Source organism: Phacochoerus africanus, chromosome 14, assembly GCF_016906955.1.
Source record: "Phacochoerus africanus isolate WHEZ1 chromosome 14, ROS_Pafr_v1, whole genome shotgun sequence".
Taxonomy (NCBI): domain Eukaryota; kingdom Metazoa; phylum Chordata; class Mammalia; order Artiodactyla; family Suidae; genus Phacochoerus; species Phacochoerus africanus.
Window position 1 is genome coordinate 47,335,595 of NC_062557.1, and position 23,043 is coordinate 47,358,637.

General features: G+C 56.0%; 1 protein-coding gene across 6 annotated transcripts; it reads right to left on the reverse strand.

Moving 5' to 3' along the window:
• Positions 1-2,200: 2,200 nt before the first annotated feature.
• Positions 2,201-22,841, reverse strand: INPP5K (inositol polyphosphate-5-phosphatase K). Of its 6 annotated transcripts, none has more exons than XM_047757307.1 (12): positions 22,570-22,839; positions 20,644-20,751; positions 20,213-20,321; positions 16,419-16,535; positions 15,676-15,851; positions 15,058-15,169; positions 14,276-14,385; positions 5,536-5,722; positions 4,502-4,639; positions 4,172-4,255; positions 3,905-4,009; positions 2,201-3,736 (listed from the first exon to the last, which is right to left on the reverse strand). In XM_047757307.1, the coding sequence occupies exons 1-12, from the start codon at positions 22,614-22,616 to the stop codon at positions 3,677-3,679; spliced, it is 1,353 nt and encodes a 450-aa protein (XP_047613263.1). In that variant the 5' UTR covers positions 22,617-22,839; the 3' UTR covers positions 2,201-3,676. The 6 variants fall into 6 exon arrangements, with proteins under 6 accessions (XP_047613263.1, XP_047613264.1, XP_047613266.1 ...); XM_047757308.1 differs by having other exon boundaries at positions 3,472-3,736; positions 3,905-3,947; positions 22,570-22,841; XM_047757310.1 differs by lacking the exon at positions 22,570-22,839 and having other exon boundaries at positions 3,472-3,736; positions 20,213-20,314.
• Positions 22,842-23,043: the final 202 nt, after the last annotated feature.

Sequence of the window (23,043 nt, forward strand, 5' to 3'; positions counted from 1 at the left end):
CCTCTTGGCCCAGCGGGGTTGGGGCAGGAAGAGGAGGGGCTGAGGGATGGAGGAAATGCCTGTTGTCCCAGGTAACCAGAGGAGCTGATGTAGCCACCCACGAGGGACCCTGAGCTCCAGGTCAAAGGGTAGGAAGTTTTTCCCCCCAGCAGCTTCACGGCCGGGTGTTCTCACTGGTGTCCGCTGGAGAGCTGCGACCACTCCCCAAATGTGCATCCTGCCCCAAGCCAAGAGGATGCATCAGTAGGCACTGCCCCGCCTGCCTGTCCCCCCGAGCTTGCCTGCCTCCTGCAGCAGCAGGTGAGCCCCTGGAGTTTGAGAGGCCAGGGCTGCTGCTGGGAGCTGGCCGTGTTGGCAGAGGGGTTTAGCTGGGAGGCAGGAGGGCACGGGGAGGAGGTCCCTGTCCCATCCTCCTCTGGAGCCTCAAACGTTTAAGAGATGGGTCGCTGGGTGGCGTGGCAGTGGGTAGCTGGGTCCTATTTGCCCCTTACTTTTCCTCGCCCACCCTCAGGTGCTCCCCACCCCCAGACGTTCCTGTTTTTCTATCTTCATTGTTGCTAAATCACAGCTGACACTTTCCTGGCCTGGGACTGAGCCCTTGGATCTCCGGCCATTCCTTATAGGAAGTGCGGAGAGGGAAGTGGATGGGGAAAGCGACCTTTCCAGAGTCAGACGCTGGCATGGGAGGGGCAGGGTCCGGTGGGGCAACGCTGGCCTTGACAGCCCCTGGGGTAGGCACCTTCCCCCAGGCACCCTTCCTTCCCTGCCCTCGGCTTCCCCCGCCCAGGAAAGGCCAGCAAAGCTTCCTTCCTTCCTCCGGGAAGCACATCTATCCAGGGCAGGATCATCCCTGGCGGCCACACAATGGCCCTTATCAGCCGTGGAGCCAGGCGCAGAGACCCAGCGCACACCAAGTCTCACACATTTCCTGTTTCCACCCAGCGGTCAGGGCTGGGCCCAGAGCCGCCATATCCTGACTGGGGCCAAGGGGAGGGGGAGCACCCTCCCCCCCTTTCCCGCCTCTCGATCCCTGCTGGACTCGGCCCTCCGGGCAGGGGTAGGGTATGTGGAGCCCTAAGAGCGACAGGGAGAGGTGGGCACAATGGAGAACAAGCATGGGCCACAAACGGGAGGAGAAGCGGGGACCCCTGGAGTCAGGAGCCCTGAGACCCAGCCCCAGGGCTCCGTTAATCAGAAGGAAGAGCTGGCTCGAGCGTTTGGTTTTGGCAATTGTTCTCTCACAGTAACCTTGTGAATGGGAACATTATTTGGATTTTATAGACAACTGAGACCCCTGGGGCACCGGAGAGATGGAAATCCGATTAGAACCCAGGTCTCGACCCCATTCCCGAGTGTCTGGTCCTGCACGACACCACAGCTGCCTGGCTAACTTTGGAGGGATCATGCCACTTCTTTTTTTTTGCTGTTTTAGGGCTGCAGTCGTGGCACAGGGAGGTTCCCAGGCTAGAGGTCAAATTGGAGCTGTAGCTGCCAGCCTACACCACAGCCACAGCAACGTGGGATCCAAGCCACATCTGCGACCTACACCACAGCTTCCAGCAATGCTGGATCCTTAGCCCACTGAGTGAGGCCAGGAATCAAACCCGCATCCTCATGGATCCCAGTCGGGTTCTTTAACCACCGAGCCACCTGACGCCACTTCTTCAAGCTTTGGTTTCCCTGTCTGGTTCCCAGATGAAGGGTGCTCTGTGGCAGCACCCACAACGCCTGTGCCTGTGAGAAGTGGGCAAGTTCGAGGGCTCAGGGTTCCTCAGGTGTGCGTGTGTGCCAGGGGCAGAAGTTACCATGGTGACCTCGGGGCAGAGAGAAGAGATGGTGAGGTGTTTGGAGAGCTTAACCCGGGGCCAGGGCTCCAGACTAAGGGGGGAGGGAGTGCCAGCTGGGGAGCAATGAACCTCGAGAGCAGAGTGAGCACCTTGCTGAGAGCTCAGTCCCAGGAAACCCATCCTACCTACTCAACAGCAGAGTAAACCAAGTACCCAACAGCGTAGGTGACACGCCCCACCTGGGCCAGGGACCCAGAGGGCCACCATCCCAGAACCTCAGCCCATTCCCACCTGGGCAACATGTGTCACTCTCAGACACAGTCTAGCCTGGACGACAGGTCCCTCGTCCTGGGGTCCAGCCAGGGCCCATTACCATGTGCCCGCTCCCAGCACCATCATGACGGAGTCACGTGCAGTTGTAAAAGCCATGTTTCTAATTATCCACCAACGCAACAGCCACAGAACACAGATTGGCCATGGCCTGCTAGAAGCCAGAGGGACAGTTCTTTTTTTTTTTTTGCCCCCCCCTCCCCCACCCCTGCCCCTGATGGCATATGGAGTTCCCCGGCCAGGGATCAGATACGAGGCACAGCTGCTACCTATGCTACAGCAGTGCTGCTGGATCCTTAACCCACTGCACTGGGCCAGGGATCGAACCTGCATCCCAGCGCTCCACAGACACCGCTGATCGCACTGCACCACAGCAGGAACTCCGAGAGGGACAGTTCTTGATGGCTCCCAGGGTGGAGTAAGAATGCAGGAGTGTCCCTCAGTCGCAGGTGGCAGGATGGGAGTGACAGTCACAGAGCAGGCTCCCTGAGGTGTCTTCTCCAGGGAGAAGGGCCGTTGAGTCACCAGAGGCTGAAGGCAAATGGTGGGAATAGGGACAGGCCAGGCCCATGCAGCACCTAGAGAATGCTCTTGGAAGACCCCCGGGGCCAGATTCTCCACAACGGCTGGATTCTGGCTCTCCTCTCCACCTGCCCTCACTCCGAGGTCCCACAGCGCTCTAAAGAGAGAGCAGGGTTCTGGCCGGTGACAGCAGGTAAAGGTAGGGGCAGATGAGCTGGACTGCGCAAGGCCCACCCTGTGAAAGTCTGTGGCCACAGCTCCTCTACCACCTGCCAACACTTCACGGGAGGGCCGGTTGGGGGCACGGAGCCTGATCTACTAGCAGAAGTGAACCAGGGACCTATTCTCTGCTCACACCCTGGAACTTTCTGGGTCAGACTCTGGGGGTGAGGATGGAGGTGCTGGCGGAAGGACACCATCAGCCTGCCCACAAAACCTACGTAAGAGCCTGGGTGGAGGCCCCCCTCCATCCTGCCTACTTAGCCATTTGCTTCTGCAAAAAGCAGGGACCCCAGACCCTCTGCCCACCCCTCAGGGGGACAGGCAATGAGATGCCAAGACTCCTAGAACCCAATGCTGCCTTCGCCAACCAGTCTACGCAGCCTGCACAAACGTGAGCATCTCCCCCTCCCAGGCAGCCTAAGGCCCAGGGTGGCGTGACAAGAATGCGGGCCTGTGCCAGATGGGGCATGTGCCCGGCGGGCCTGCTTGGGCAGGACTACAAGTGTGTGTGTGGGGAAGATGGAGAAATGAGATGCAAGCTGGAGGGTCCTTCCTCCAGCGGACTGTCTAGAGCTTCACTGCTGACAAACTAGCTGGTTTCACTCACACCTGAGCCACAGAAACCTGTATTGAAGGGGCTGATCCTGGAGATCTGGACTGGGGAGAGTGAGGGAGTGTGGCTGGAACTCGCCCTGGGAGGTGGAGGAGACTTGCGGCCTCCTCAGGGGGCAGGGCTGGGCCCCCAGTGCTCCTGGCAGTGAAGGCAGAGCTGGCAGCCAGCGCCGGCCTCCGCCCGAGTTCACTCGCATCCTGGCTCAGATCTGTGGTTGGGCTTCATCCAGTGAGTCCTCCTCCAGGAAGGAGCGAGGCTGGATCTGCAGGAATAAAACAGGTGGGGAGCGCAAGGGGCCACCGCAGGCTTTTGCTCTGGGCCTTCCAGGGACCCCAGAAGGGGAGGGCTCCTCAGCCGGGGGCCTGGGGGACGTGACGATGGGCTCAAGTCTTCAGTGCCGCCCCCTCTCTCACTCACCAGCGTCCCTTACCTTGAAGGGTCTGCTTATCCCCACCACAGAACGCAGGCTGTTGCTATAGTAAAAGAGGAGAAACCCATCCTCAGTCTCAGGGATGTCGCTGAGGCTGATGTATACCTGCGGGGGGCGGGCAGACAGGAAGGGGGTCAGGCCCACAGCCCCAGGCCCAGCTCTCAGTGACAAGGGAACTGGCTCTGTTCCCTCCAGAAGACAGGAGCCCTCAGGCAAGCCTACACGCTGGAGGCGCGGAACACCTAGCTCAGGAGAAGGGGCAGGTACCTGGTTCAGCTGGTCGCCGAAGGAGACCTGGTTGTCCCCGACCCAGACATATGACACATAGTCATTAATGTGGCGCAGCCCCACCTGCGGGAGGGGGATCAGGGGGTCAGTGGTCTGGGAGGACCCAGGCCCCACGTCATATCCTAGGGAGAGGGTGGTCTCATTTCTGGGGCTGATCCTCTGCCTTCTCGGTGGGCAGGCACCCCTGGGGTGGAAGAGGGAGCTCCTTAGTCTCTGTGCCCCGCCCCGCCCCCACGAGCTCTTAGACCCCGGGGTGGGGGCGGGGTGGGGGCGTGGCCGACACGCTCCCTGCCCCGCCCACAGCATCACCTTGTACAGTCCGATCCAGTCCCAGGGGCTGCTGAGGAAGTCCGCGGCCAGGGAGTAGCTGATGAGCAGGTCGCTCTCAGTGGTGCACGGGCCCTCGGGGAGCAGGGTGATCAGCGGAGCAGATACCAGCGGCTTCAGCTACACACAGGGGAAGGGGGGTGAAATCCCACAGCATCATTCCCTTCTCGGAGAGAAACAGTCCGTACTGGGGCCTCCCAATAGGTCAGGGTCAGTGCGGGGAGGAGGGGCACCCAGGGTGCGGGCAGAGATCTCCGCAAAGCTGCCCTGAGGGCATCAGACCTTGGCTGGCCAGCTGGAAAGAAAGGGCCAAAGGCTTGTTGGACAGACAGCTGGCCCTGCCAAGGAGGATGGGACTGGGGCCGGGTGGGTAACCGAGCAGACAGCCAAGTGCTGAGGGGTGAGCGTGGGGGTGGCCGAGGTCTGGGGAGGGTGGGGGGGTTGCTGACAGGTGGGAGAAAGACGCTGCTCTCAGGCCTCCAGGGTTTCCGACCCAAAAGGGGCAAACCCAATTTGGGGGCCTCTGGTGAGCACAGCTACAGGCACAGGGAGTCACGATGGGATAAAGATGGACAAACAGCATGGACAGGTGAAGGCTGAGGGCAGCCAGCAGCTCAAAGGAGGTCAGCAGCAGCACCCTGGCCATCAGATGGTCATTACAAGGACAAGGACAGAGGGGCTCCCTTCGCAACCTGAGCCAGATGGGTTTAGGACAAATGAAAGGAAGTCCTACCTCACCCAGTAGGTAATAAGCATAATGGACCTCAGGAGCCCCAAGGGACAGAACCAAGAGGAAATGGAAACCTATTGACAAAGGGTTTCAACGGGTTTTTGACAGACAGAGCCATCAACAAGAAGAGCCGGGACACTTGAGCTGGGAGGCAGGGCAATCGTGTCCTCCCACAGGTCTCCCCTGGGGGATCTGCTGACACTGCAACCAGGGCGGGAGGGTTTGGGGACATGGCCCAGGGTGGCTGCTCCTCTGCCAGGTGCTGCCGGGCAGCTGGGCCGTTTACCTCCAAGTCAAAGGTGCCGGTGACAGGCTTGTGGTCACTGATGCTGTACATCATGTGGCTGACGTAGCTCCTCAGAACCAGGGAGAAGTGGGGCGCTGGCAGTGTGGGGGGGTGGCAGTCGGCCTGGGGCTGCCGCTTCAACCTCCAAAGGATGCGGTCGGTCCACGCAGGCTTGCGTTTTTTCTCACTGGGGGTGGGGGCAGAGGAAGGATGGGAGGAGAGGGGTCGGCACCCCCACGAGCTTAGAGGAGCCCCGCATGGCAGCAGGTGGGAGGGTGCCCCGTGGAATCAAGAGCATGCGGGCCTTTGTCAGACCCAGCCAAGGACCCTCCTCCGTCTAGCCCATACTTTGATGAATCAAATTGTGACTCAGAAACATGCCATTTCAAGCCTTTCCTATGTCTTAAACAAAGGCAGCCGCAGATCGAAGCTGAGGTTTGGATTTTGGAGAGAGACCTGAGCTGGACCTTGGCGTCCCCCTTCCTAAAGATGGAACCTTCGGTCAGGGAAGGGCAGCGCTGAGGGAAGGCTCGCTGCCTGCCTGCCTGCAATCAGCACCATGGAGCTCCCTCGTCACAGGCGGAGAAAATGAGTCTGAGGGGGAAGCAACTTCCCCGAAGCCTCCCAGCCACCGAGCGGGGCAACCGGGACTCAAGGCCAGGTGGCCTGACCGCACCGCATGGGCTCCTTATCACCAGGCCAACGCCTCTCGGGCCTCAGCCTCCTCCTTTGTAACATGGAGATAATGACAATAGTCATGTCACAGGGTTGCTGATGAACTGAGATCCAACACAAAACCTGTTCAGCACCGCACGTGGTACAACACAAGCTCTCTGTGGACACTGGCCACTATGAGGCTTTGTTGTCAAGAGTCAACCTGAGAACCATCCAGCCTGCTCTTCATCTGCCAGCTTCCCTGAGGGGTGTGAGCAAGGCCGCACAGCCTGGTCGGGTGATTCCCTATTTTAAGACCTGCAAGGAGTCTTCGCGGCCTCCAGAATAAAGTTCAAGTCTCCAAGTGCGGCTTTCAAAGTGGACAGGAGTCTGATGCCCCTGGGCTGTCATCTCCCACCTCTGGCGCAGACCCACCCCACCCTGGCAACCCTCTCAAGCCTCTGGGCCTTTCTTCTTGGAAGCTTTACTGCCTGGACACCCTTCGTCACAGGGAGAGGCCCAATGCCCGTGCTGTCTTTAGCATAAAGCCGTCCCTGACCTCTGCGTCCAAAGCATTTTGCACAAGTACATCTACGATTACACTACATCACAGTGTACTGTTTCCCAGTCAGCCCATCAGTCCGCGCGTGAGCTCGGAAGGCAGGCACTGGCTCTCTCGCAGCCTCCCGCGTATCCTCAGCCTGAGTACGGAGCCCTCGGACTAGGAGGGACGCCACAAGTGCTTGGGAAACCCAGATAATCCCCAAACCCCAAGCTCAACCCCTTTCCTTAAAAATGCCCATTTGGGAGTTCCTTAGTGGCTCATCGGGTTAAGGATCTGGTGGTGTCACTGCTGTGGCTTGGGTTTGATCCCTGGCCAAGGAACTTTGGTTGCAGGCATGGCCAAAAAAAAAAAAAAAAAAGCCCATCTAATCTCAATGTAAACAGTTTCAAACACTTATAATCAGTCCGAAATGCTATTTTTGTCTTCTGCTTTATTCACTTATTATTTATTTATTTTTTTTTTTGGGGTGTACATGCAGCATATAGAAGTTCCCAGGCTAGGGGCTGAATTGGAGCTACAGCCACAGCAACGCTGAATCCCCAACACACTGAGCGAGGCCAGGGATCGAACCTGCATCCTCATGGATACTAGTCTGATTTGTTTCCGCTGCACCACAACAGGAACTCCTGCTTACTACCTTTCTTTTTTTTTTTTAGGGCCACACTCATGGCATATGGGGGTTCCCAAGCTAGGGTTCAAATAGGAGCTACAGCTGCCAGCCTACACCACAGCCACAGCAACACCAGATCTGAGCCACGTCCGTGACCTACACCACAGCTCATGGCAACGCCGGATCCTTAACCCACTGAGCAAGGCCAGGAATTGGACCCAAATCCTCAAGGATACAAGTCAGACTTGTTTCCGCTGAGCCATGACGGGAACCCCATGCCTTACGACTTTTAACAAACATTTCTGATGTAGTCTGTTGCTTCGATAGGAATATGGTTTTCCAACCAGAGAGGCAGAATGGTGCCTCAGTGGTGAACTCTGACGCTAAAATCAGAGACCCACTGAAGGAAGGTTCTGGCTTGTTAATTAAGAGCTCTTCTGGGAGTTCCCGTCATGGTGCAATGGAAACAAATTCGACTAGGAACCATGAGGTTGCGGCTTCAATCCCTGGCCTTGCTCAGTGAGTTAAGGATCTGGCGTTGCCATGAGCTGTGGTGTAGGTCCCAGATGTGGCTCGGATCTAGCATTGCTGTGGCTGTGGTGTAGGCTGGCAGCAACAGCTCCGATTCAACCCCTAGCCTGGGAACCTCCATATGCCGCTGGTGTGGCCCTAAAGAGACAAAAGCCCCCCCCCAAAAAAAACCCAAAAAACAAAACTCTGCGGTTCCAGGATGAACACATGGAGATCTGGGGAGAGTGGCGCCTCGGGAGAGGGCATGGAAGCTTCTTGGCCTTCCCGACTTTGTCCTTGTCTTCCACCTGCCTGTTCCAACTTAAAGCTTTTTATAACAAATAAGTAATCCTTTTTTTTTGTCTTTTTGCCTTTTCTAGGGCTGCTCCTGCAGCATACAGAGATTTCCAGGCTAGGGGTCTAATGGGAGCTGTAGCCACCAGCCTACACCACAGCCACAGCAACGCAGGATCTGAGCTGCATCTGCCACCTACACCTCAGCTCACAGCAACGCGGGATCCTTAACCCACTGAGCAAGGGCAGGGATCGAACCTGCAACCTCATGATTCCTAGTCGGATTTGTTAACCACTGCGCCACGACGGGAACTCCACATTTAAATAAATAAATAAATAAATAAATAATAAGGTCTGCCCTTGGGCAAGTGACCTCACTATTCCAAGCCTCGGTTTCTTCAATCCTTAAGGGGGTGACAACGGTACTGACTTCAAAGGGACACTGTTGAAGGCGTGGTCAAGAAGTGGAGACTGGCCCAATCACCTCTGCTTGGGGCTCCTGGGTTGTTTCAACCTTTCACTCTTCTGGGGAGGGTTCAGAGGACACCGGAAGGTGGGATGTCCACCCGAGAAACGGCAGACACTAAATCTCCAGACCAAATTCCAACATTCAGCACCTAGCAATTCTTAACACTTGGTAATGAACCACATAAACGCATCGCTCTCCCCTTCAAAGCGTCCGTCCACCCCCACTTCCCTTTTATGGTAAGAGCCCAGGATTTTCCCCACATCCTGACCACAGCCTGACTCTCCTTCCCCTCCAGCATCTCAGCCTGTCTCCCCTTCCTCCTTTTCCATGGCCTGGTCCACGCTTGTCACGGGGCACCTGTATTGTTCGTTCTTTCAACAAGCTTTACGGAGTCTTCATTATATGCCAGGCAACTGGGGAATCTGCTAAATGGGATTGACAGAGTCGCTGAGGAGCTCATGGGACAAACAAAAGTCAGAAATACTAAAATAAATAAATGTTATATATATTTCCCCCAATTCTCCATTCCTAATAATAATAGCTAAACGTGGGGGTCTAAACGTGTTCTGATCCTCCCAACATGGGTGCTAAACGTGTTCTAATCCTAAACATCGGGCTCTTCTAACCCTCCCAACATGGGTGCTACAGGTCACATTGTCCTTCTTGCACAGGACACTGAAGTTGAGCGAGGTCATGCTGTCCAAGTGGAAGCCGGATGAGAGCTGGACGCTTGCCCAGGTTGCTGACTCGAAGTTGGTGCCCCTTCTTCCACCACACCTGTCTCCTGTAGCTTGCCCCATGGTGGCCCGTTCAGGGTGCCTCACCAGAACGGGGCCTTGCTAAACAAACTTTTTGCCTGAATGGTGGTGACGGAGTGCAAGGTTTGTTTCTGGAGATTGCAGGCACACCTCGTTTTATTGGGCTTCGCTTTTATTGGACTTCCCCGAAAATATGATTTTTACAAGCTGAAGGTTTGTGGCAACCCTGCATGGATCAAGTTTACTGGAGCCATTTTTCCAACAGCGTTTATTCTCTTCCTGTTTTGAGATCACATTTTGGCAGTTCTTGCAATATTTCAAGCTTTTTTTTGGTCTTTTTGTCTTTTTAGGGCCACACCCACGGCACATACCACAGCCACAGCAACACGGGATCCGAGCCGCGTCTGCAAACTACACCACAGCTCATGGCATTGCTGGATCCTTAACTCACTGAGCGAGGCCAGGGATCGAACCTGAGTCTTCATGGATGCTAGTCCGGTTTGCTAACCGCTGAGCCACAATGGGAACTCCAGGCTTTTTCATTAATTGATAATGGTGGTCTGTGATGATATTATTATTGAAAAAAAAAATTACAACCTGCCAAAAGCTCAGACAATGGTTAGGATTTTTTCTTTTTTTGCCCTTTACAGCCACACCTGTGGCATATGGAAGTTCCCAGGCTAGGGGCTGAATCAGAGCTGCAGCTGCCGGCCTGCACCATAGCCCACAGCAATGCCAGATCTGAGCCACATCTGCAACCTACACAACAGCTTGTGGCGATGCCAGATCCTTAACCCACTGAGCGAGGCCAGAGATCAAACCCATGTCCTCATGGATACTAGTCAGGTTCATAACTGGCTAAGCCACAAGAGGAACTCCCACTGAAGAAGCGTTTCTAAATTAAGGCATGTACATTTTTAAACATATGCTATTGCACACTTATTAAGCGTACAGCAGAAACATAACTTTTACATGTACCAGGAAACCAAAAAGTTTGTGTGACTCTCTTTATTATGACCTTCACTCTACTGCAGTGGTCTGGAACTGAACCTGCAGTATCTCCCAGGTATGCCTGCAGTGTGTCCTCACTTTCTAAAAATTAAAACCCTATGTAGCTCTGCCAGATTCTCTTGGCTTAAGAGCCTAGAAAACTTCAGCCAAGTTACTGACCCCAAAGTAACAGTGTGTTCCACTTGCAAGTCTGAAAGCACTCTTCCTTTGGCTTTGCAGGGCCAAACAGCAGCATATGGAGGTTCCCAGGCTCGGGGTTGAATCAGAGCTACAGCTGCCGGCCTACCCCACAGCCGCAGCCACACCAGATCCCAGCCGTGTCTGCGACCTACACCACAGCTCACGGCAATGCTGGATCCCTAACCCACTAAGTGAGGCCAGGGATAGAACCCATATCCTCACGGGTCCTAGTTGGATTGTTTCCGCTGTGCCCCAACGGGAACTCCTGGACTCAGTCTTGACTAGACTGATCATAAAATCTGCTCACTGCCCAGCAGAGAGGCTGACTGGCTGACTGGGTTGATTTCAACTGTAAAAGAACCTAATTGCAACCCCTGATTTTAACCGGATTTTCCACCTTTGACCCTTCCGCTGTCCCCTGACAGGTGGCTGACTTTGTTCCGCAAAGCTGCACACCCCGGCCCGCGCTCGGCTCACTCCCGGGGCCTTTGCAGAGCGGGTCAGCTGTGCTCAAGGTGCCTCTTCCCAGTGCTGCTGACTGTGCTGACCCACTGGAATGCCTGCCCTTCTTTCTGCCAACCCTGCTGCCTCCCTGACAACAGCCCTCATTGACTCCTCCTGGCTTCAGCTGCCCGCCTCCTTACCATTCGCTTCACCCTCCTTTGGCACTTCCGCACAGAGTTCTGGAACCTTCCACTGGCCAACTCTTGGACTTGAGAGTGTTTATTTGGCTCCCTTGCTCTGGGTGGGTCCCTCTCCTCAACTGGCTGCTCCTTAAATACCGTATCTGTTCCTTTTGTCCTCTCAGGCTCCCAGTTCAAGCACATGCCCGGCGCTATGCTACATACCAGGGATGGTCATAAATCAGGTCCCGTCGGTGCCCTGGGCATTCAGAGCACCTCAAGAAAGGCACGCTGTGTCTTAAAAGCAACACTGAAACCATGGTGCGGGCAAGGCCTGCAGGCAGCAGAAGGGCAGGGGCGAACTCTCTGGAAAATGGGCAAGGGAAAGCCTTCCAGCAGAGATGGTGTCTGAACTGGGTCTCCAAGGATGAATAAGAGATGGATTAGACGGGAATGTCTCTCTTCCCCACGTGGGGCTCAGGCCCTGCTCACCACAGGAACTCCCAGAGGGAATGTTTCAGATACGATGTCCCCCAGTAACGCCCCCTGTTCTGGTCCAGACATTCCTTCATTTCCTGGGCTCCGGGCAAGGGGGGAGGTGTGTGAGGCTGGAGTCACACAGACTTGAGTTCAAATTCTCTCTCTCTCTCTCTCTCTTTTTTTTGGCCTTTTCTAAGGCTGCACCTGCAGCATATGGAGGTTCCCAGGCTAGGGGTCGAATTGGAGCTGTAGCCGCCGGCCTACACCACAGCCACCGCAACATGGGATCCGAGCCACGTCTGCAACCTACACCACAGCTCACGGCAACGCCGGATCCTTAACCCACTGAGCAAGGCCAGGGATCAAACCCACAACCTCATGGTTCCTAGTCGGATTCGTTAACCACTGAGCCACGACGAGTTCAAATTCTTGCTCTATTACTTATTTTGTCACTTAGATCTTCTAAGACTCAGTTTCCTTATTTGTAAAAAGTCAGTATGAACCGTATCTCCCTGATGAGACTGCGTGGATTAAGGATGCAGGCAGAACATTCGGCACGAGGCCTGCTCTATGCTAAGTGCTCCGGAAGGCCGATCACAACATGGCCGGCATCTGTCGTGTGGATTGAAGTTTCGGCCTCCTCCTCAGCAGGCCTTTGCTCCCCGATCCTGCTCTCCTTCCTGCGGCTGCTGCTGCAAGACTGGCTGTGCATTCGGAGGCACTGTGGGCTAGAGGAGAACAGTGGGCAACACAGTCCAGAGAGCTGAGCTCCAGCTCCGCCAGCACTAGCTGAGCCACCTGGGGAAGGCCCCCAGCCTCTCGGAGCCGCTCTGTGCAGTCTCAGCGACTTCCAGTCTCCTGGTGTTTGTTTTCCCGGGGGGGTGTGGGCCAAGGGACACTTGGTCACAGGGCCTGTCAACAGGTCTCTTCCTGCTGAACTGAGGGTTGAAGTCAGTGGGTAGAGGGGCCCGGCCCCCAGCCTGGCCCACTGACGCCTGACGACTTCCAAGATGACCTTCGTTTCCAATGCATGGCTGGGGAGACGGGCAGCTGCGGACCCAGGCCAGCAGGCCAGCTGAAGCCTGCCCTCTAACCTTCTTTCAGGCTGGCACCGTTGCCCAGACTGGACCCTATTGCCAGTGTTCGTGGCCTCTCCTTATGTGCTCTGCCCCGGCTGTGACCCCACTCCGTCTTGCTCCACACTCGCGAAGTAGCTCACGTGTTCCCCCTTCCTTGGCGGGACGTCGTGGTGGCTCTGCCACACCACTGCCAGCACTGGGCCACCAGCTCCACCTCTCACACGCTAAGTCCCAGCACCCTGAGTTACCCTGGAGGCACCTCCTACCCCCCAAGTCCTGCTAGTGGAGCGCAGGAAGGAGCCGCACCTTGGAGATGAAATGAAATCCCATGATGTGCAGGGGGTTCTTCGTTCCCTTCAAAGAGATAAGGATCCTGGCCCTAAATTGGGCCAGGGACCTCTTGCCAGAGCGACTTTTGCCCCCCACCTAAGCCTAAGGTTTTCATGGTCGCCTGGCACCTTCTCAGCTTCTTAGACAGGTTTTTGGCAAAACTACCACCTGGGGACAAGAATCTAAAAATAACAACAGCAGTTACCACAGGGCTTACTGGGTGTGAGGTGCCAGGCTCAGCACATGCAAGGTCTCATTTAATCCTCAGCTCCACGAAATAGGTACTGTTATCAGCCCCCTTTTGCAGACGGCAAAACTGAAGCTTCAATCCTGTGTCCAAGGTCATGCAGCAGAGGGGCAGCGCTCCGGTTCTAACTATCAGAGGCACGGTCCCTGTGTCATTCCCCATTCCCTGCCCCACTGACAGCCCCAACTTCATCCTCCTCATACCCGACCCGCTCACAGCTGGGAAGGGGTGCTTATAACAGCAACAGGCTGAGCCAAGCTTTCTGCCCACTTCTCCGGGCAGGACCAGAAATCTCCAGGGAGTGGGGGCAGGGGTTCCCAGAATACTGCAGTACAGACCCACCCAAGTCACCCCTTAGCTCTTTTCCCCTCTCCTTTGGCTCCACCTGCCCTGCCCCCAGTTCCTATTCTTTTTTTTTTTTTTTCTTTATATGGCCAAACCCGAGGCATATGGAGGTTCCCAGGCTAGGGCTCAAATCAGAGCTGCAGCTGCCGGCCTACGCCACAGCCACAGCAACTTGGGATTCAAGCTGCATCTTGCACCCTACACCGCAGCTTGTGGCAACGCCGGATCCTTAACCCACTGAGCGAGGCCAGGGTTGGAACCTGCACCCTCATGGATACTAGGTGGGGTCTTAACCCACTGAGCCACAACGGGAACTCCTCCCAGCCCCTATTCTTGCCAGCACTGTCTCCCCTTTCTGCTTTTCCTGAGCACAATCTGGGACAGCTCCCATGGTCACCATCTCATGAAGGGGGCGGGAGGGACACTCCTGAGAGGTGATGGCCGCGTCTAGTCCTACTTCCCTGACACTGAGGCAGCTCCCACTGCCACGAGGGCCCCCCTAGGCCCACCGGCCTCCCGTCCCTCCTCCCGGGCTACTTCCAGATCTGTGACGACAGGCTGGTCCTCCCTGGTGGAGCCCCTCACCTGGTGTCATAGTTGTTGGAGTTCTTATCGAACTTGTAGGTGGGCGGGAAGAGCAGGGGTCCCTCCTGGAACTCCCGGAGCAGAGGGTCATGTCTCTTGGCAATGCTGAGCTGCAGAGAAAGGTACAGGCCCGTCTCCCAAGAGCCCCGACCCAGCGGCCCAGCACCACACTCCACCCAAGGGATCAGCACGTGTCATTGCAGCAGGCAGGACTCAGCCTGGCCACGCCACCTCCTCAGCGCCCCAGCCCCACTGCGTGGGGGGGGGGAGGCCCCCCCCAGGAGAGTGGCCCAATCCTTTTGCAAACATTACCCCACAGTCCCAGAGGAGGGAGCTGCCTGCTACTTCCCAGCTCTTGGACTAGAGGGACCAGGCTTTAAATTCCATCTCCCTGGGGGCCCCTAGCAGACTGTGTCAGAGGGGAGGCTGGGGTAGCCAGGGTCCCCCAAAGAGGTGACATATCCTCCAGGAGGCAAGCCAGGCTGGGGATGGGGAAGATGACAGGGACACAAGAGGGCTGGTACGCGGTGCAGGGCCACAGCGGGCCAAAGCCCTTCTCACTCCCCGTGTCAATCACACCTAGCAGCCGTGCCCCAGCCCCTCCAGGACTGGCTGCCCGACCCCAGGGGCCAAGCCCTATTAGACCCCGTCCGGCCTGGGAGCAGGGACGTCGTAGGCCTGGGAAAGGAGAAAGGTGCCAGGGAACCTCCCCTCGTTTCCTGCTGGCTCCCCCCACCTGGGGCTCAGCCCACCCCCTGGGGGGCCCTCCCTTCACCCGATACCTGATCCTTCTCCCACAGGTCACTGTAGCACTGATGTTTTATGGATTCCCGAACAAAGTGCAACCCAAAGTCCTCGATCCGAAAGTTCATGTCTCCAAACCAGAGAATGAGGCTTCAGAAAGAAAGGCAGGCAGGTGGCCTGAGGGTTTGTGACGCGGTCAGAGGAGGCGGGAGCTACAGGGGGTGAGCTCTAAGCTCACTCACTCAAGGACACAGGTGAGGAGACAAGGGCGGGGGCCCGACGGGGCTGTTCTCAAGAGACCAGCCGGAGGGGCAAGTGGCACATTTGGAGCAGGGTCTAGCCCTCCCCGCCCCCCTCAACTGTGCACCCGGCAAGGCTGAGAACCAGCCCTTCCGGTGACCTCAGCGAACCATGAGGTTCTTGACCCGGGATGTTCGGAAGCGTCCAGGGTTTCTAGGCGGGGAAGGGAAGGGGTCCCGGACTCCAGGCAGGCACAGCTGGATGGGAGAGCAGAAGGGGCGCCAGGAAGAGGCTGGGAGAGGGCGGGAGATGGAATAGACTGCCTCTGGCTGGGAAGCAGTGGCCAGGCAGAGCCCACTGAGCTGGGCTGGCGTGGGGGAGAGGGCCGGGGTGGCAGTTCAGCACTGCATGCTCACTCGTGGTCCAGGATGTTGGGGATATCCTGTGCCTCAAAATTCTGCATCTCCAGGATCCGGTCAAAATGCTCCAGCCGCTGGTCATTGTTGGCCATGTGTGGGGGCAGGTGGCAGTTGATGATGCTGACGTAGTAGCCGTAGAGCTTCAGGAAGATGTTGACGCCCCCTTTGTTCCCCTGGTAGGACAGGTGGGCAGAGGGATGGCGAGCTGCTCAGGGTGGGACACACCGCTCTTTTCCTGTCCTGGGCCTGAGGGCAAATGGTCTCACCTTTCAGGAATTCTCCCAGGGCCAGACATTCAGCTCCCCAGAGTGCTTCTCTGTCCACAGGGCCCAGCTCACCCAGCCAGCTGTCTCAGGGACCCTAAGCCCCGCTGAGGCGGGAAGGTGGCTGTGCAGGGCACTGGCCTCGACAGAGTGCTAAGATCCATTTCACACACACACACACCCCTATTTATTTTTTTGGCCCTCTGAGGCATATGGGGTTCCAGGGCCAGGGATCAGATCTGAGCCATAGTTGTGACCTAAGGCACAGCTGTGGCAATGCTGGATTCTTAACCCACTGTGCTGGTCTGGGGATCAAATCTGCGCCCAGTGCTCCCAAGAAGCCACCAATCCCATCTGGCCACAGTGGGAACTCCCTCACCCCCTTTCTTCATCGGCCCCGCTCCAAAGCCCCCAGCCCTTCCCAGCCCAGGGAGAGGCACCCCGAGCTCTTGACTCAGACCACAGCTCCATCCTTACCCAATACCCGAAGAGGCCAGTGGGGGTGGATTTAGCAGAGAGGATCTGGATAAAGGGCAAATGCTGGTACTTGGCAAAGACCAGTAAGAGGAGCCCCTGCATGCGGACGCTGGAGACCTGCAGGATGGAGGAGCAATGCTCATTCATGTGCCTCAAGGAGGAACTTAAAAGACACTATACGGGGGAGTTCCTGTCGTGGCACAGTGGTTAACGAATCCGACTAGGAACCATGAGGTCGAGGGTTTGATCCCTGGCCTTGCTCATTGGGTTAAGGATCCGGTGTTGCCGTGAGCTGTGGTGTAGGTTGCAGACACGGCTCAGATCCTGCATTGCTGTGGCTGTGACATAGGCCAGTGGCTACAGCTCTGATTAGACCCCTAGCCTGGGAACCTCCATATGCCATGGGAAGCGGCCCTAGAAAAAGGCAAAAAGACAAAGAAAAAAAAAAGACACTACACGGGCAGTGGCTCATGGCCAGCTCTGGGTTCAAATCCCAGCTCAGGCTGTTGTATTTGCTATTGGATGAGTCTAGCTTATTATTTTTTTTTAAATAAAAATTTATTTATTTATTTATTTTATTATTATTATTACTATTGTCTTTTTGCCTTTTCTAGGGCTGTACCCGCAGGCATGTGGAGGTTCCCAGGCTAGGGGTCTAATCGGAGCTGTGGCCGCTGGCCTACACCACAGCCACAGTAACACCAGATCCGAGCCACGTCTGCGACCTACACCACAGCTCACGGCAATGCCAGATCCTTAACCCACTGAGCGAGGCCAGGTATCGAACCCACAACCTCGTGGTTACTAGTCGGATTTGTTAACCACTGCGCCATGATGGGAACACCTCAGCTTATTTTCTCATTGATAAAGCAGGACTCTATCTCAAAGATGCTGGATTAACTGGCACCTATTATTTTTTGGTTTAAGGATTCTTCAGAGTAAATGTAGGGAAGGGACATGGGACAGTCTTCTAGGCTGCCATAAATATTCTCCAACGTGGCTGCATATGTTATAAAAATCCATCCAACAGTACACTTAATTTCTGCACACTGTTATAGCTCAGTGGAAATTAAGAACACGCTACTAAAAATACCATAGACTGTGGGCAGCTGGTGGCCAACGCAGAGGGGCTAAGAGAGAGAGCAGAGGAGGAGTCTGCGGGTTGGGGAGAATGGCTACCGTCCACTGACGGCTTCCCAGCGCACTTAACCTTCACGCCAACCCTTTAAGGGAGCGCCGTCCCTGTTCTGCAGATGGACTGAGGCTCACGAGACCGAGCCCAGGAGGAAGACTACGTGGATGACAAGGCCAAAGGCCCAGGCCTGCCCAAATCCCCCACTCTCGGCCACCACGGAGGCGGGGTGGGAATGGGCCAGTGACCCTCTCTCAGCCTCGGGCGCTCTGCATCCACCACCAGGAGCTATTTCCGGAGCCTGAGGTGCAGAGGCCAAGGAGGAAATCCCCGGGTGGGGAGCGTGTTCTGGGGCCTTCCAGGAATTATGAAACTTGATCCCACAGGCCGGGCGCTCTGGCACAGCGCGGGAGTCAAAGCAGGGGGAGCCCCACATCCAGGAGGTGCGAGAACCTAGGGATGGGCAGAGGTTGCTCCCAATGCGTCCCCCACCTCACTCTCCACCCCCAGGGCCCCCCTTTCAGGTGCAAACATGACAAGGGGGGTGGGGGAAGGGCTGGACCCTGAGGGGCTGACTCCCAGGGAACTGATAAAGATTCAGGAAGAGTTTCAAACTTAATCTTAACTCACAGAGCAGACTTGGGCCACCGGGGCTCCACCACCGAATCCACTTTGGGAAGAAGCAGGGAAGTGGGGGTGGGGCAGGGAGGATGGAGGTGGGGGTGGGGCAGGAAAGCTTCAGATTGGGAGAAAGGGTGGGGCTGTGGGGAAAGGCAGGAGACTTACAGGGGACATTGGAGCTGGAGGAAAGGAAGTAGGCGGAGCTAAGGAAGGGACAAGAGGGAGGCGGCTGGGAGCCTTGGAGCCTGCAAAGGCTGTCAGGCCCCGGGCTTCTCAACCCTCAGCCCATAGCTGGCAACTTCCGGCCCAAGCCACGGGTGGCAGGCAGGGCTCCCCTTTACCTCCACGCTTGGCTAGAGGAAGGACGGTCATCTGCTTTGGACGCCAGGCCCTCAGCCTGGTCTCCCAACCTCAGGAGGCCGCATGGATAGAATGAGCTGTGTCCACGCCACAGGATGAGCTAATTTCCTTGGCTCAATTCCATTCCACCAATCCCTTGCCAGTTAGCCGAGGTACAAGGAGGCCTCCAGTCTTGGGAAGGGAGTGGGTGGTGAGAGAGGAGTGGTTCTGCCCTCGGAGAAGATCGGGCTCTATGTCTGCAGGAAGAGGCCTGTGTGATCTGGAGGGAGCCCAGGGCCTGGGCACAGGCATTATCTAGCCTCAGCAGCAGGACCAAATCTCTCTCGAACATGCCTTTCTCAGGAGGACTCATAGCTCCTGCCTCAGGACTCTTAGGCATATTAGGGAGACAAAACTGATTCTAAGAAATCCAGTCACCCAGGAAAGGGATGAGAGGAATTCTGGTAGTTCCAAGAAGCAGGTGTTTTGAGTGGCAGTGTCTCATCCCTCAGCTGTGTGGAGCAGAAAAGTGAGATCCAGCAATCTAGAACCTGTCTGTAGACTCCCAACGGCTGAAAGATTCCCAAAGAATACTGGCCCTTCAGACTGAGAACCCTTTTCCTCGACATCTAGCTCCCCTCTCCTAACTGCTGCGCCCCTGAGAATTTGAGGTACCAGTCCCTTATGATCAGAGTGACACCCTCCGATACCAGCAGAGCTAGTCATGGGCTACCTGTCAACCTTAGAGACCACTAGTACGGTAATAAGGTATAGTAGTTAAAAACAAGGGTTATGGGGAGTTCCCTGGCCGCTCAGAGGGCTAAGGATCCAGCATTGTCACTGCTGTGGCGCGGGTTCAATCCCTGGCCCAGAACCTCTGCATGCCACAAGCGTAGCCAAAAACAAAACAAAACAAAACAAACCAAAAAAACCAAAAAAACAAAAAACAAGGGTTATGAAGTTTTCAAACTGGATTCAAATCCCAGACAGCCTGTATGACCTCTGAGTCTTAATACTTATATTTAAAGAGAGTTAAGGTTTTTCTTTTCTTTTTCTCTTTTTATGGCCTCACCTTCGTCAAATGGAAGTTCTTAGGCTAGGGGTGGAATCAGAGCTGTAGCTGCCAGCCTACACCACGACCACAGCAATGCCATATCCAAGCTGCATCTGCGCCCTATGCCACAGCTTGCAGCAGTGCCAGGTCCTTAACCTACTGACCGAGGCCAGGCATCGAACCTGCATCCTCACGGTGAAAGTTCCCAAACCAGGGATTAAGCCTAAACCTGCTGAGCCACCATATTAAAATAATGTATATAAGAGTTTATTTATAATGCTTCATATCAAGTAAGTACTCTATAGAGGACGGCAATCACTGTACTCCGGGCGGGGCATGTGAGTGGAGATGGGGTGGGGGCTGAGCCCTGAGGTGTTACTAAGCCCTGCTGCGCCTCCCTAAGGAATTCTCTCAACCTGAAAAATATCTAGCTGTTAAACTAGCCCCTGGGGTCCCAGCTCAGCTCCAGCTACCTTGGAAAGACACAAGGCAGGTAGGAGCCCCAGGGAACCAGCTGCGACTGCACCTGAGGTTGGGGCCTTTTAATAAAAGGGAAAGAGCCCGAGAGCCTGAGAGGGAGACCAAGGGACTAGGGATGAGTGCAGGAGGGGAGACACATTTCCCAGGTGCCCGTGAACTGTAAGTTACCTTGACGAAGCTCAGAGGGGAAAGCACATCCATGAAGAAACTGCTCCATGGGTCTTCAAAGGCAGTGTCAGAAAGGAGGCTCATGATCCCACAGTTCATTTCCTGCAAACTGCCCATCCCAGGTCAGAGGCCTTCCCCCCGCCAGGAGGGCCCTGCCTCTGCCTCGGACTTTTAGTCCTGCCCTCAGCTGGCCTCGGGTTCTCGTGACGGTGGTCTCCCCTCCCCTGGCTGATGATGGGCAGCCCCTTGCCCTTTATGACCCAGGAGAAGAGACGCTGCGTGGCCCTGATGCAGCCTGAAAGCTCCAGGCCTTCAGGCCCCAGAGGGAGGGTGTCCAGGCGACAGCGGTTCCCTACGGGGACAACTTGGGACCGGTCGGGCTTACCTGAGCTCAGACACAGGGATGGCGGACGGGCCCTGCAGACACCTACCCAATGACATACACGTCCAGATTCAGGTTCGGGGTGTGCAGCTGGAGCAGATCACTGAGGTCTGCAGGGGGTGCTGCAGAGGCCACGTTCCACGTCACGACATGTATGCTGAGAAGGGAAGCCACGGAGGAAGGAGGATGAGATGTCGTCCAGGTACCAGACCGGGGGGTTGGGTGGGCGAAGGGCTGCACCACAATCCCACAGTCGGCGGAGTGAGAATGGGAAACGCATGTTTCTGCATCCGGAGGAGGGCATAGGGCCCCTTCACCTCTGTCCCCTGAAGCAGGAAATTCCCACCCTGGATTGGCTCCTCCGTGTAGGCCCATGGCTGCCTATGCCTGGCAACGCCAGTGCAGAGCTGCCAGCACACTAGGAGAGCTACCAGCGTGGCCCAAAAGTCAGGCGAGGGGAGGGGTGGCAATGGGGTGGATAGTCCAGGGATTTATTCATTCCACCAGCCCCTCACACCTCAGCAGTCATCTATGGGTCAGTCAACTTCCAGCTCCCCACTCTCCAATCCATGGGTTCCGTCCACCACCAGAAAGATTCTGGAGGTTTCAATTTTCACCTTGTGAGACGGCTTAGGACTACAAGACAGAGGAATTTCAAAAATAACAGAGATAAAGACACCACATTTCCTTCCCACTCCTTCCTGGAGCATAACCAATTCTGCCAAGCATCTCAGAGAGCCTAAGAAGATTCCAAATAACAAGTTTCTCAACATATCAAGAGTCTAGACTCTTTTGGGAAAAGTCATCAGCTGGATAACATTTTCCATGTTCATACAAACTCTCGGGAAGCAACACATCTAATCAGAAGCTCTCAATAACACTGGATCCCATCTGAGGCTCCGGGGAAGGACAGACTCGCAAATCTCTTCATTTGAAGAGTTAAAGCAGCGCTCCCAGGAAGCCTCCAGACTGTGCGGAGTACAGGGCAGGCAGGGGCTACAAACCCTGCAGAGACCAATTAGAGCCACCAAGCCTCAGGTGAGTCCTAGGCACATCACAAGGAGGCGAATCTCTAACAGCAGTCGATCCATTGTGGGGGGTGGGAGAGAAGGACAGAATGTCCCTAACATCTCTTCCCCACCAGACGCTGTTCTTCGAGGTCCATGTTCTAAAAAGCACAACTACAAGAAATTCTTGGCCAGCGAACAGCAACTTCCTGCCCCTCCCGACGAACATCAACAAAACAATACAAAAACCACCTTCCCAGGCCCTCGGCCAGAGATTCTGTGCTTCGATTGTTTACGATCTCCCCCTGCTGTCCAATGGAGGAGGAAGGAAGGCAGCCCTTTCACTGCAAGGCTCCTTGTTCTTCCAGGGGCCTGCTCTAAGTGCATGGAGAGCCAAAGCCGGGATTTTTGGTTCCCACTTTTACGAAGGACGATTAGCAGCAAATCCTTGCATCGTGACCGGCTCTGAGCTGGTGATTAGCGTTGTTCCTCGTTAAAGAGCAGGCATGGGACCAGGCTATTATCACTTCACTAAAGGATCTTATCCAAATCTGATTTCGGATTTCAGGAGGTCACAACGGGATCAGGCAGACCCCATGATGTATGTGCTGATCCAAAGAATAAGATTTCTACTCCAAAGCTAAGGGGTGAATGCTTTGTTATGTTTTTAACTTCAAACACCTCAACAGTGCTGCCTCCTCAAGAAGCCAACTGGAACACCTACTTGGAGCCCCCAAGAGGGAACGAGCTTAGCAGCCTAAGTTTGGAGGGGGCGCGAGGTTCAAGCCCAACATAGCCCTCTCGTACTGACCTGGGAGAATGTGGGAGGCCTCTGAATTAGAAGCAGCCCTGTAGGTCTGGCCCCTTCTCTCCCAGTCTGGTTCTGCCCCAGATCCGCAGCCCCAACTGAGTCGGAGGCAGTGATTCCGCCCGGAGCAGGCGGGCCTGCCTGTAGCCGCCTTCCTCACCTGAGCGTCCTGCCTCTCGGTTCGGTCTGGGGATTCGTGGCAGCCATCGTCCCCACGCGGTGCCCCGGCTGGTTCGCGTCTCCCAGCCTCAGCGGATCCTGGCTTGATCTGCCCCGGTCGGGTAGCAGGTGCCGGTCAGCTCACTCGCTCGATTGTTTTTCTTCCGGATTCCGACCCTCCGCCTCGGCTTCCGTAAGAGGCGGGGCCTAGGCGCACGGAAGGCTCTGGGTGGCGCGGCCCGGGGGAAGAGGCGGGACTCTCCAACGAGCGCGAAACGGTGAAAGGCGGAGGGGAAAGGGGCCAAGGGGACGCGGGAACGCAAGGGGCGTGTCCTCCTGTCATCAGAACCCGACGCAACACTGCCCCGCCCGGCGGGGGCGGGGCGGCGATCCAGACACCGCCCCCGCGGCTCCCAGGGTGCCTCGCGTAAGGCCGGCCGGGAGGAGTCGTCTTCCGGCGGAAGTCGCTGCCACG

Excerpts from the sequence above, each read along its gene's own strand:
- INPP5K (XM_047757307.1), bottom strand. The coding sequence starts at position 22,616 with ATGGCTGCCACGAATCCCCAGACCGAACCGAGAGGCAGGACGCTCAG. Across the intron at positions 4,640-5,535 it reads CCGGCACCTTTGACTTGGAG|CTGAAGCCGCTGGTATCTGC; the intron begins GTAAACGGCCCA and ends CCCTGTGTGTAG. Across the intron at positions 4,256-4,501 it reads ACTGGATCGGACTGTACAAG|GTGGGGCTGCGCCACATTAA; the intron begins GTGATGCTGTGG and ends CCCCTCCCGCAG.